At 39.9% G+C, this 13695-nt stretch overlaps 1 protein-coding gene across 4 annotated transcripts in view; it reads left to right on the forward strand.

Moving 5' to 3' along the window:
* Positions 1–13695, forward strand: part of NBEAL1 (neurobeachin like 1) — a 163509-nt gene that overhangs the window by 20043 nt on the left and 129771 nt on the right. For all 4 annotated transcript variants that reach the window (XM_047773278.1, XM_047773280.1, XM_047773277.1 and 1 more), the window contains exon 4: positions 3805–3966. In XM_047773278.1, coding sequence (XP_047629234.1) covers positions 3805–3966 — 162 coding nt within the window. The remainder of the gene's footprint in view (positions 1–3804; positions 3967–13695) is intronic.

Below are 13695 nucleotides of genomic sequence, written 5' to 3' on the forward strand. Positions count from 1 at the left end.
TTATTTATTTATTTACTTTTAGTTATAAGACTGCGCCTGTCGCATATGAAGTTCCCAGGCTAGGGGTTGGATTGTAGCTGCAGCTGTAGGTCTATACCGCAGCCACGGCAACACTGGATCCAAAGCTGCATCTGCAACCTGCGCTACAGCTTAACCAACTGAACGAAGCCAGGAATTGAACCTGTATCCTCATGGATACTAGTCAGGTTCTTAACCTGCTGAGCCACAACAGGAACTTGTTGTGTCTTATAACATTGACCGTGTCATTGAACTCAGTCTCTAGCTCCTTTCCCCTCCCAGAAAGTTAGAGGTGGGGAGGTCTTTCAGATGTGGTCTTTATTGAAACTAAGGGTCCACTATGTGTCGCTTCATTCATCCGCATAAAATTTACTACACAACAGACATTCTAATTGAAACATTTCTTTTCATAGTCTTAGAGTACATCTTAGAGGAGGTGAAGTTTTCAGATTTTTAAAAACTAGATTTGAAAATTATAAAATGAGTGAAAAATTAAAATCTTATGGAAATGTATAAGTGAAAGTGCACATATTTTCTCTCCTCTGCCTACCACCATTTCCCCAATCTCAGAGTTCCCAGGCTCACTTCTTTTTTTTAATAGTTATTTCCCCAATACATTTTTTTTTCTGCTGTACAGCATAGTGACCAAGTTACACATACATGGACACATTCTATTTTTGCACATTATCATGCTCCATCGTAAGTGACTAGACATAGTTCCCAGTGCTACACAGCAGGATCTCAGTGCTTATCCATTCCAAAGGCAGTAGTTTATGTCTCTTAACCCCAAGCTCCCCAACCACCTCACTCCTTCCCCCTCCCCTTTGGCAACTACAAGTCTGTTCTCCAAGTCCGTGATTTTTCTTCTATGGAACGGTTCATTTGTTCCTTATATTAGATTCCAGATATAAGTGATATCGTATAGTATTTGTCTTTCTCTTTCTGACGTACTTCAGTCAGTATGAGAGTTTCTAGTTCCATCCATGTTGCTGCAAATGGCATATTTCGTTCTTTTTTATGGCTGAATGGTATTCCATTGTGTGTGTGTGTGTGTGTATACACACACCACATCCTCCTAATCCAATCGTCTGTCTATGGGCATTTGGATTGTTTCCATGTCTTGGCTATTGTGAATAGTGCTGCAACGAATATGTGGGTGCATATGTCTTTAAGGAAACTTTTGTCCAGATATATGCCCAAGAGTGGGATTGCTGGGTCATGTGGTAGTTCTATGTATAGATTTCTAAGGTATCTCCATACTAATCTCCATAGTGGTTGTACCAGCTTACATTCCCACCAACAATGCAGGAGGGTTCCCTTTTCTCTGCACCCCTCCAGCATTTGTTATTTGTGGACCTATTAACGATGGCCCAGGCTTCTTAGAGGAAGTTCTTATTGTATCTCACATCATCTTGTGGATTTAGTAGTTAGGTAAGGGAGGTTAGGTTGGCTGTGGTAAAAAGCTGGAAAAATGAGGAGACACCCTTAGCCACAAAAGCAACTCCATTTGTAGGGCTCTGTTGTGAGGGAAGGGGAGAAATGGGTGCTGGTTGATGATGAAAAAGAGTATCTGGTGAATTAAAAAATTTCAAGGGGAGTTCCCGTCGTGGCGCAGTGGTTAACGAATCCGACTAGGAACCATGAGGTTGCGGGTTCGGTCCCTGCCCTTGCTCAGTGGGTTAACGATCCGGCGTTGCCGTGAGCTGTGGTGTAGGTTGCAGATGCGGCTCAGATCCCGCGTTGCTGTGGCTCTGGCGTAGGCCGGTGGCTACATCTCCGATTAGACCCCTAGCCTGGGAACCTCCATATGCCGCGGGAGCGGTCCAAGAAATAGCAACAACAACAACAACAAAAAGACAAAAAGACAAAAAAAAAATTTCAAGGGAGTTCCCATTGTGGTTCAGTGGTAACCAACCCGACTAGTATGCATGAGGATGTGGGTTCGATCCCTGGCCTTGTTCAGTGGGTTAAGAATCTGTGTTGATGTGAACTGTGATGTAGGTCACAGATGCAGCTCTGTTTGGACCCCTAACTGGAAACTTCCATAAGCCGCAGGCATGGCCCTGAAAAGAAAAAAAACCCCAACTTCAAGGAGGCAAATGCAGTTTGGAGGTGGAGATAGGCAGCGAAAGGGTCGAATCTGGAGAATCAGATAGGAGCCAGGTCGTAAAGTGCCGTGAATGCATTGCTAATGGGCTTTGTTTTTTTGTTATGGAAGATATAAGACTCTACTAAAGAATTTTCTGTGTAAGAGTATCATGATCAAGTTTGTTTTTTAAAAGTCATCTTGGTAATGCATAATGGAGGATGGATTGGAAAGGGTTGAGACTGAAGGCAAGAAGCCCAGATAGGAGGTAATTGTAAAATTCAGAGAAAAAGCATTAGAGCTTTGGAGCAAAGCATTGAACTTAAAAAAGGATGTGGTTATGCTCAGAAAGCACGAGCACTTTATTATTTATAAATACGATTTCAGAGTTCTCTCCCATTAGACTGTTTGTAACAGGTTCATAAAGGTTGAAAAGCATTATTAAATCTTGAACTCAAATAAGATTATGTATTATTGATTTCTACTCATAAAAGAATATTCTTGTAGTTTATGCTTAGAAGTGCTTTTCTTTTAAAAATTTACAGCTCACTTTAAATCATGAGCCTAACGATCTTATGGCCTCATTATTTTGGCCTTTGATCTCCTGGCATTTTGTAAGATGCACTTACTATCCATACATTATAAATGTCTCCTTTCTTGGGAGGTCATTTCTAAAAATATTATGTAGAGGGAGTTCCCGTTGTGGCTCAACAGGTTATGAACCCGACTAATATTCATGAGGATGGGTTCGATCCCTGGCCTCACTCAGTGGGTTAAGGATCCAGTGTTGCCATGACCTGTGGTGTTGGTTGCAGATGCAGCTTGGTTCCTGCATTGCTATGGCTGTGGTGTAGGCCAGCAACTATAACTTTGATTCAACCCCTAGCCTGGGAACTTCCATATGCTGCAGGTGTGGCCCTAAAAAGCAAAAAATAAAAGTAAAATAAAAACATTATGTAGATTTACATTGCTACTGTATTTAAAGTAAGATGAAGAATGCCAAGAATTTTTAAAAATTTTTTAATTAATTAATTTTTTTATTTAAAATTCTATTTCCTATCATTAGAAAACTGAACCATAAATTTAGATTTTGCTAGTAGGAAATTTTCAGTTTTTCAAGTGAATGTTATAGGCAAGATACATAAAACTAGTCTAGTCACCTTAATGATAGAAATTCATATATAATCCTTATTGAAAATATATGAAACTTTTTTGTTTTTTGTTTTTTTAGGGCTATACCCACGGCATATGGAGGCTCCCAGGCTAGGGGTCTAATCAGAGCTGTTGCCGCTGGCCTACACCAGAGCCACAGCAACGCAGGATCCGAGCTGCGTCTACAACCTACACCTCAGCTCATGGCAATGCCAGATCCTTAACCCACTGAGCAACGCCAGGGATCGAACCCGCAACCTCATGGTTCCTAGTCAGATTCGTTAACCACTGAGCCATGATGGGAACTCCAGAAAGTGCAATTCTTTTTATTTTTTTTAAGGCCACACCTGTGGCACATGGAGGATCCCAGGCTATACCATAGCCGCAGCAACGCCAGATCCTTATAACCCATTGAGCAAGGCCAGGGATCAAACCCACATGCTCATGTATACTAGTCAGTTTCATGACCTCCTGAAAGTGCAGTTCTTTTAAAGTGCCAAAGATTTTCTTTCTATATTTAAATACCCTTCTTATTTTGTTCCCCTTAGGGTAGATGATGTGCCTCCAGGAATATCTCTGCTTCCTGATAATATTCTGCAGGTTCTGAGGAGCCAGCTTCTACAGTGTGTTCAGAAAATGGCAGATGGGTTAGAGGAAGAACAACAAGCCTTGTCAATTTTGCTTGTCAAGTTCTTCATTATTCTTTGCAGGTATCTGGTACAAATAAACAATTAATTTGTTTTAAACCATTATTAGCAAAATGATAGTGCATTTATTGATTACTAATGATGTTTGTTGTTCACGTGGAACTTTTAAGGATGAGTGTAGCTTTTGCAGTAGTCTTGTGATTTGTTATTATATTAAAAAACCTTTTACTATGCCTACTTTGATTCAGCCAGGATGAAAAAAAAGGTTGCTTTACAGGCAGTGATAGGGGTTTTATCCCGAGAATTTATTTCATTAGTGTTTTCTGTATGGCCCTCACGTGTAAACAGATACATCTACATTTTTATACTGTATGTTATTATCTGTGAAATATATTTATTTTTTCATTTTATAATTTTACCTAAGAAAGTATAATTATTCTGTAGCTTATGTTTCCAGGTTTTAGATGATTAGGTCTGTGGTACTTAAATTTTGGTATGCATAAATATCAACTGGGAAGCTTAATAGAAATACAGAGCTTGAGACTTGCGGAAATTCATATGGAATACATATGGAAATTCTGATTTGAAAGAGCTCAGGTATTTTGCTTTTTCACATATTCTGTGTTAATCTGCGTGTACGCATTTGAGAACTGGTGGGTTAGGAGCATCATATACCTCTTAATATCTGTCTTCTTTTTGTAAGCTATTTCCTATAATAAATATTATTTATTCCAAAATATTTTACAATTATATTAGTATATAAATGGGGACTTAATTGACTTGTTATTTAACCTTTGATTTAATTGATCGTTGCCTCTGATGTAGGAATTATGGAAAGATTGAACAATAATTGCTACAACATTTTTCTTCTAATTTAAGCTCTCCCAGAACTTTAGGCATGTTTCTGATTTTGTGCTCTTTCTCATCCTTAAATTTTTTTTGTTTTGTCTTTTTAGGGCTGCACCCATGGCATATGGAGGTTCCCAGGCTAGGGGTCAAATCGGAGCTGCAGCCACTGGCCTATGCCACAGCACAGCAACGCCAGATCGGAACCGCATCTGCAACCTACACCAGAGCTCCCGGTGATGCCAGATTCTCAACCCAATGAGTAAGGCCAGGGATCTAGTTCAAAACCTCATGGTTCCTAGTCAGATTCGTTTCTGCTGAGCCAGACAGGAACTCCTTATCCTTAAATTAAAAAAAATAATAATACAAGAATTATATAAGGATTTAGGGAAAAGGGCTTACTCAGGTGGTAGAACATGAGTTGCCTTCTGTTACAGTTAATCTGCTGTGTTTTCTCCTGTTAACTACCTACTGCAATTTTATTGAAATAAAAATGATATAGATAAGTAATTGTTTTTTAAGTAATTGTGGAATCTTCATAGAGTTTTCTACATATGAAATTATGTCATTTTTAAACATAATTTTGCTTCATCCTTGCCAATTTGGATGTTTTTAATTTTTTTACATTTTATTATTATTATTATTTTTTTAATAGTTATTTCCCCAATACAATTTTTTTTTCTACTGTACAGCATGGTGCCCCAGTTACACATACATGTACACATTCTATTTTCTTTTTCTTGTCTAATTGCTCTAGCTAGAACTTCCATTACTCTGTTGAATCGAAGTGGTAAAAATGGCCAGCCTTACCTTGTTCCTATTCATAGAGGAAAAGCTTTCAGTCTTTTATCATTTAGTGTGATTTTTGCTGTGAAATTTTCATATATAGGTTTTTAAAATGATTTTTATTTTTTCCATTATAGTTAGTGTTCTGTCAGTTTTCTTCTGTATAGCAAAGTGACCCAGGCACACATGCGTATATACATTCTTTTTCTCACATTATCCTTCATCATGCTCTGTCATGAGTGACTAGATATAGTTCCCCGTGCTATACAGCAGGATCTCATTGCTTATCCATTCCAAATTAATCCCAGAGTCCCAGTCCATCCCACTCCCAATCTCTCCCCCTCCCCCTTGGCAACCACAAGTCTGTTCTCAAGTCCTTGAGTTTGTTTCTTTTCTGTGGAAAGGTTTATTTGAGCCGTATATTAGATTCTAGATATAAGTGATACCATATGCTATTTGTCTTTCTCTTTCTGACTTACTTCACTTAGTATGAGGGTCTCTAGTTCCATCCATGTTGCTGCAAATGGCATTATGTCGTTCTTTTTTATGGTTGAGTAGTATTTCATTGTGTATGTATACCACTTCTTATTAATCCATTCATCTGTTGATGGACATGTAGGTTGTTTCCATGTCGTGGCTATTGTATATAGTGCTTCAGTGAATATATGGGTGCATGTATCTTTTTCAAGGAAAACTTTTCAAGGAAAGTTTTGTCTGGATATATGCCCAAGAGTTGGGTTGCTGGGTCGTATGGTAGCTATATTTAGTTTACTGAGGAACCTCCATACCATTTTCCACAGTGGTTGTACCAATTTACATTCCCACCCACGGTGTAGGAGGCTTCCCTTTTCTCCATCCCTCTCTATCATTTGTTATTTGTGGACTTATTAATGATGGCCATTCTGACAGGTGTGAGGTGGTACTTCATAGTAGTTTTGATTTGCATTTCTCTAATAATCAGTGATGCTGAGCATTTTTTCATGTGCTTGTTGGCCATCTGTGTATCTGCTTTGGAGAAATGTCTATTCAGGTCTTTTGCCCATTTTTCAATTGGATTGTTGGGGTTTTTGCTCTTGAGTTATGTAAGTTGTATATTTTAGAGATTAAGCCCTTGTCAGTTGCATCATTTGAAACTATTTTCTCCCATTTCATATGTTGTCTTTTTTTTTTTTTATGGTTTTCATTGCTGTGCAAAAGCTTGTCAGTTTGATTAGGTCCCATTGGGTTTTTTTTGCCTTTATTTCTGTTGCCTTGGGAGACTGACCCAAGAAAACATTTGTAAGGTTGATGTTGGAGAATGTTTTGCCTATGTTCTCTTGCAGGAGTTTGGTGGTGTTTTTCTTATGTTTAGATCTTTAAACCATTTTGAGTTTATTTTTGTGTATGGTGTGAGGGTGTGTTCCAGTTTCATTGATTTACATGGGGCTGTCCAGTTTTCCCAACACCACTTGCTGAAAAGACTTTTTTTTCCCCATTTTATATTCTTGCCTCATTTGTCAAAGATTAATTGACTGTAGATGTCTGGGTCATATATGGTTTTATTATGTCAAGGTAGTTTATCCTTCTATTACTAGTTTGCTGAGTGTTGTTATCAGAAAAGTTTGCTGAATTTTGTTGTTATCTAATGAAGATCCTATTGCTCATCGTTCAAAAATCAATACTCAATAGAGAGACAAGTGTTGTAGAAAGGAAAGTTGCTTTTAATCAGAATGCCAGCAGTCTGTGGAGATAGTGCACTCAGTGTCCCCCCAAAACTGCCTCCCAAGAAGATTCTGCTTGGCCATGAAAGTTTTTAAAAGGAAAAAAGGAAGTAATCACAGCTAATCACTGAGATAAGGGGTCAGAGTCATCGCCATCCCCCGCTGTTTGCAGACTTATATACAGGCTTGTCAACTTCCTGTGATTTTTCTTTAGGTCTTATCTTGTTCACACAGTTTGTTGGTAAGATTACTGAAGGGGAAGTTAGGGAAGAGATCTGGTCATCTGTTAATTACTTATTCTTTATTTCTACTTCTTTGAACTATGGAAAGAACAAACATTTTAGGGAAAGTATTGTGTGATGAAAAGGTTTGAAAGATGTGCTAGGTCTGGAGATGAGTAGAGCATGGGGATACCTGGCTTACGGTTCATATCAAGACATAAGGGGCCTCCTGTAGAGAGCTCTTTGCTACAAAGAGCTACAAATTCCCACTTAGCAAAACATCATTCCATTTCTATGGGATTATGGGTGAAGGTCTGTTTTCTGTAACCTCTTTATGCTGACATAGGATGCCATTGTCTTAGAGTAGAAGATGTCGACGTGTCTGTGGTGTCCCTTTCTTGATAGTTGTAGTTGACTGTTTACATATACAAGCAGAACATGCTGCAATTATTTTGATGCCCACAGAGATTTAGTTAATTATGAAGAATAGTGTTAGTCCCATTCTCTTAAAGCCAGTTCTTGGAATTGCCATATTCAGTACTTTTCTATAAACAAGAGGCAGGGGATATGGAGGGGCTTTTGAGTGCAGTGTTCTGAACATTTCAACTCACTCCTTTTCTTTGATAACTCCTCAGTCATAAGGAGGAAAAGGTATGGTACATGAAAAGGATTAGCATTTTGAATAGAGAAGTTAAATCATAACCCAGAAACCCATAGGATTTTAGTCAGTTTCACCAGCATGCCCTGCTTTGAGAACAGCTGGTGGTATCCAAGTCTCACACAGCTCAGAAAATACAAGTTCTTGGGAGTTTAGAAGCCTGTCTGAAATCACATCCTACTTTCACCTTGCATGTCTGAACTGTAGTTACTCCATTTTGTCTTTCAAAGGCATTGCTGTCCTTAATGGCCAAAGCAGATGTCACTGTTAATGATTTTAGTGCTTCTCTAGATATGAGGATATGCAAGAATTTGGGCTCATAAAATGCTCTCTTGAACATAGCTCACTTTCTGAAGGCCTGTTTTTCCAGTTTTTCTCAGAGCACTGAGTGCCTCGTTCCTGATCTCCAGACTCCTTTCAGGGTATGTTGAATGTGAGCAGCTGAAGTGGCTTGTGACGTGACCCTTGTAGAGGCAGATGGCAAGTGTGAGAGTTTAGTTCATAGGATCATGAGTGTTTAGTCCTCACGATTATAACTTTGACCACGGTTTGGGAGACATTTCCTGACCAATTTGTCCCATGGTGCTAGGAATGTTCATTCCTAGGTAAGATGAAGATTTTGTTGATGGGCCACTCATTGTGCTATTACTGGACTAGGCTTTATTAACAGTAGCCAAAAGTCTTTGGACCACCTCTCTTACAAATCTGTCACGGTCCAAGAAAAAATTCCCACTTGTTGCTTCTTCACATATCTGAAATTACATTATTAAAATAATTGATCTTGGAGTTCCCATTGTGGCTCAGTGGTTAACGAATCCAACTTGGAACCATGAGGTGGCAGGTTTGATCCCTGGCCTCACTCAGTAGGTTAAGGATTTGGCGGTGAGCTGTGGTGTAGGTCGCAGACGAGGCTCGGATCCCGTGTTTCTGTGGCTGTGGTATAGGCCGGCAGCTACAGCTCCAATTAGACCCTCAGCCTGGGAACCTTCATATGCCACAGGTGCGGCCCTAGAAAAGGCAAAAAGACCAAAAAAAAAAAAAAATCATTGATCTTATATTGAACTCTATGTCTGGTCAACTGTTTCAGGTCACCCAGTCATCATTATTTTTATTGGTGGCTTAGTCACATATTTGGTAATGTAAGAAACAACAATTCTGTAAAATAGGCAATATACAAATAATAGAGCTAGCAGTATTAGTAAGGATATCATTAAAAATTTAAATCAAGAACTTCCCTCAGATGCAGCCCAGTGTATCCCTAAGTCATCTGATTTAGTCAGTTCTGTGCCAGTCCTTAAGAGAAATTACATATTCACATTGTCAGTAAAGCACCTAGCCCAATTTACTAGTATTACTAGGCTGGTTATCTTTGGTATGGTTTAATTGTTCCAGCGTAAGGGAGCCGTTAAACTTAAATGACCATAGCTTGGTGTTAAACACATAAATCCATCCCATAATTGTGGGAAGTTATATTCTTTGGCTGAAATTTTGCTTGTTGCTCTGATTGAGTTTGAGTAACTATTTATTTATTTTTGGCTGTGCCCACAGAATGCAGAAATTCCTGGACCAGGGATTGAACCCGAGTCACAGCAGTGACAGTGCCAGGTCCTGAACTGCTAGATCACCAGGGAACTCTGAGTTTAAGTTTAAAAGAAAATTCATATTTATGGCCAGGGTCAGAGCAGGTGTTATTAATGGGCCAGGTGAGGGCATCCTGCCTTATAATATCAATAGTGGCCTGAATAGAACTACAATTTCTTTCTAGAATAAATTTCCTAAGGCCCAATCAATAAGAGCCTTAGAGTAGATCATCTACCAAGATAACCCAGAAGTGCTGGATACAGGTAATTGACCCTAAACCTAACATTTGGAATAACTTTAACACTGCATAAATTTGTGAAATGCATTTGGTCATAAGCAAAAGTGTAAGCACTTAATCAAAGTAAGGGTATACAGGCCTGGTCTGGCATATTGTGTCACCTGATTATTTCAGATGTTCTCATCTTCTCATCCTAATCTAGTAGTTGCTCCTCTGTTTGAGTATTATTTTATTTTATTTTTTTTTTGCCTTTTCTAGGGCTGCTCCCGCGGCATATGGAGGTTCCCAGGCTAGGGGTCTAATCGAAGCTGTAGCCACAGGCCTACGCCACAGCCACAGCCACGTGGGATCCGAGCTACATCTGTGACCTACACCACAGCTCACAGCAACGCCGGATCCTTAACCCACTGAGCAAGGCCAGGGATCGAACCTGCCACGTCATGGTTCCTAATCAGATTTCGTTAACAACTGGTCCATGATGGGAACTCCCTGTTTGAGCATTATTTTAAGGTGATTTTGAGGTCAGCCGCCCTCTCTATAGGCCAGTCCAGTGCAGAGGCCCTTTCTAAGTGAAAATATTAATCCAAGAGTCATTTCTGTTCAGTTTTGCTGGGCATGCATGAGCTAGTTTAAGAGTATTTGATAAAGATTCCTCCATCTTGGTTGGAGATAGTCCTTTAAATTATGCATAATATCCTGGTGCAGGTCTTGGCACATCCTGATCTCCATTCAAAGATAGATTACCTAGATAAACTTCAGAAACAAACTTAAGTGTCCTTTTTTTTTTTTTTTTTTTGCTATTCCTTGGGCCGCTCCCGCAGCATATGGAGGTTCCCAGGCTAGGGGTCAGATCGGAGCTGCAGCCACCAGCCCACACCAGAGCCACAGCAACGCTGGATCCGAGCCGCGTCTGCAACCTACACCACAGCTCACAGCAACGCCGGATCGTTAACCCACTGAGCAAGGGCAGGGACCGAACCCGCAACCTCATGGTTCCTAGTCGGATTCGTTAACCACTGCACCACGACGGGAACTCCATAGTGTCCTTTTAATAATTCAGTTAAACTTGGCCATGATATAACAGTAAGAAACTGTCTGGGAAGTGAGTCTTAGTAAAACAGACCTCAACCAAAATAAAATTTAATATCCACTGAAACATAATCTTTTTCCCTCTAAAATTACCCTATTTCTACCAAATAGATCCAAGTTAAGGATGGCTTGTTTGCAAAATGAGTCTGGTTAATTGTTCATATAGGCTCTTTTAAACTAGTTGTACTGAAACTTTTCATAATGCACCTTCAGGTTGAACTTTTTGAAAGGCCTTTAGGAAAGCCACACCACAAGCTAGTCACACATTTTATCTCACAAGTTTGGGTTAATTCCTTCCTATTTGAGATCCCCCAAATACCTTGAGATACATGCATCTGTTAGGAGGTGGCCTTCCTAATTTTTCTGACAAAGTTGCTGAGGACCTAAAAGTTTCTAATCTCTGGTGGAATCAGAGAGAAAAGATAAATGTTTCTGTTCTGATTACAAAGGTGTAATTTACCAAACTGCTGTTAAGTCATGATTATCTTATGAGGAAAGATTTCCTTATGTCTGGAAAAATACAAATTAAAAGCCAGTAATGGATTTCCTGTTGTGGTGCAGCGGAAATGAATCCAACTAATAACCATGAGGTTGCAGGTTCGATCCCTGGCCTCCCTCAATGGGTTAAGGATCCAGTGTTGCCATGAGCTGTGGTGTAGGTTTCGGATGCGGCTTCAATCCTCTGTTGCTGTGGCTGTGGCATAGTCTAACAGCTGCAGTTCTGATTTGATCCCTAGTTTGGGAACCTCCATGTGCTGCGAGTGCAGCCCTAAAATCAAAATGAATAAATAAATAAATAGAAGCCAGTAATATTTCAGACAAAAACCAAAAAACTATAACTATTTATTAGTTTATTCAATCCTATATAATTAATCCTTTCTACTAACAGTTTTATAAAGTCAGAGTTACCATTAGACCTTGAAAGTTTCTTGGAGTTCCCATCGTGGCACAGTGGAAATGAATCTGATCTAGGAACCATGAGATTGCAGGTTCAATCCCTGGCCTCCCTCAGTGGATTAAGGATCCAGCATTGCTGTGAGCTGTGGTGTAGGTTGCAGACGCGGCTCGGATCTGGTGTGGCTGTGGCTGTGGCTGTGGCTGTGGCTGGCAGCTGTAGCTCCGATTAGACCCCTAGCCTGGGAACCTCCATATGCCGTGAGTGTGGCCCTAAAAAGACAAAAATGTTTAGACTTTTAAAGTTTCTTACCAATTTTAGCAGTATGAATCAAAAGTTATCAAAACCTATTCTTGGAGTTCCCATGGTGGCTCAGTCGTAACAAACCCGGCTAGTGTCCATGAGGACGTGAGTTTGATCCCTTGCCCCACTCTGTGGGTTAAGGATCTGGTGTTGCCGTGAGCTGCAGTATAGGTCACAGATGCTGCTTGGATCTGATGTTGCTGTGGCTATGGCATAGGGCAGGCAGCTGCAGCTCTGATTCAGCCCTTAGCCTGGGAACCTCTATATGTCACAGATGCGGCCGTACATATGTTCTGGTTAGAAAATCCTTTCTGTGACTCTTCTCCCCCACTCCCACCCCCACCCCCACCCCCGCCCCGTCTTTTAGGGCCGCACCTGCAGCCTATGGAGGTTCCCAGGCTAGGGATTGAATCAGAGCTGCTGGCCTACACCATAGCCACAACAACACCAGATCCTTAACCCACTGAGTGAGGCTAGGAATCAAACCTGTGTCCTCATGGATACTGGTCAGATTTGTTTCCACTGAACAATGATGGGAACTCCCGCTATGACTCTTCTTGAAGATGAAACAGTTCTGCAAAGCATCAGCCTAACTTTCTATAAATGACAAAGGACTTAAAAAGGCATGGTTAAAGATTATAGTGTTTTTTCACAAAGAAGCTTAACCAAGTTGCTGTGACATATCAACATTTTAAGATAACAACTAGAATTATAACTGTGTACAAGGATATATCCAAATTTCAGAAACTCTGTAATTTTAGAATATCTGTGTTAATAACATCCACACTGTATAATCTGAGGAAGCTTATCATTAATTTGATAATGCTTTCCATGTAAATTACATAGCAAACAATTCTAATAAGTTTAACATTTCTCTATGATGCCTTAGAGGCCCTTTAAAGCATCCCAAGTTGAGTTGGAGATCAAAAGAACTTTAATTTAAACTTGATAGGAAGTTTGTCAGAAATATCAAAAAAATTTTTAAAACATTTGATTAGATATAGGTCACTGTAAGACATACTTATTCATTTAACCAGAAAGATTTCTTTTCTTTTCTTTTCTTTTTGTCTTTTTGCCTTTTCTAGGGCCGCCCCTGCAGCATATGGAGGTTCCCAGGCCAGGGGTCTAATCGGAGTTGTAGCCACTGGCCTATGCCACAGCCACAGCAACACGGAATCTGAGCCGTGTCTGCAACCTACACCACAGCTCACGGCAACGCCAGATCGTTAACCCACTGAGCGAGGCCAGGGATCGAACCTGCAATCTCATGGTTCCCAGTCAGATGAGTTAAGCATTGAGCCATGCCTGGAACTCCAAACCAGAAAGTTTTCTAAAGCAAATACAGATCATTTAAGAAACTTAAGAATACAGATTAAATAGAAACACAATCATTATGAAAAGCAGCATTCCAAGAAAACTTTGTTCTCTTAACAGAGAGAGAAAATCAAGCTCCAGTCTTTTACTAGCTAACTTTT

The sequence above is a fragment of the Phacochoerus africanus genome, chromosome 3 (genome assembly GCF_016906955.1).
Source record: "Phacochoerus africanus isolate WHEZ1 chromosome 3, ROS_Pafr_v1, whole genome shotgun sequence".
Classification (NCBI taxonomy): Eukaryota; Metazoa; Chordata; class Mammalia; order Artiodactyla; family Suidae; genus Phacochoerus; species Phacochoerus africanus.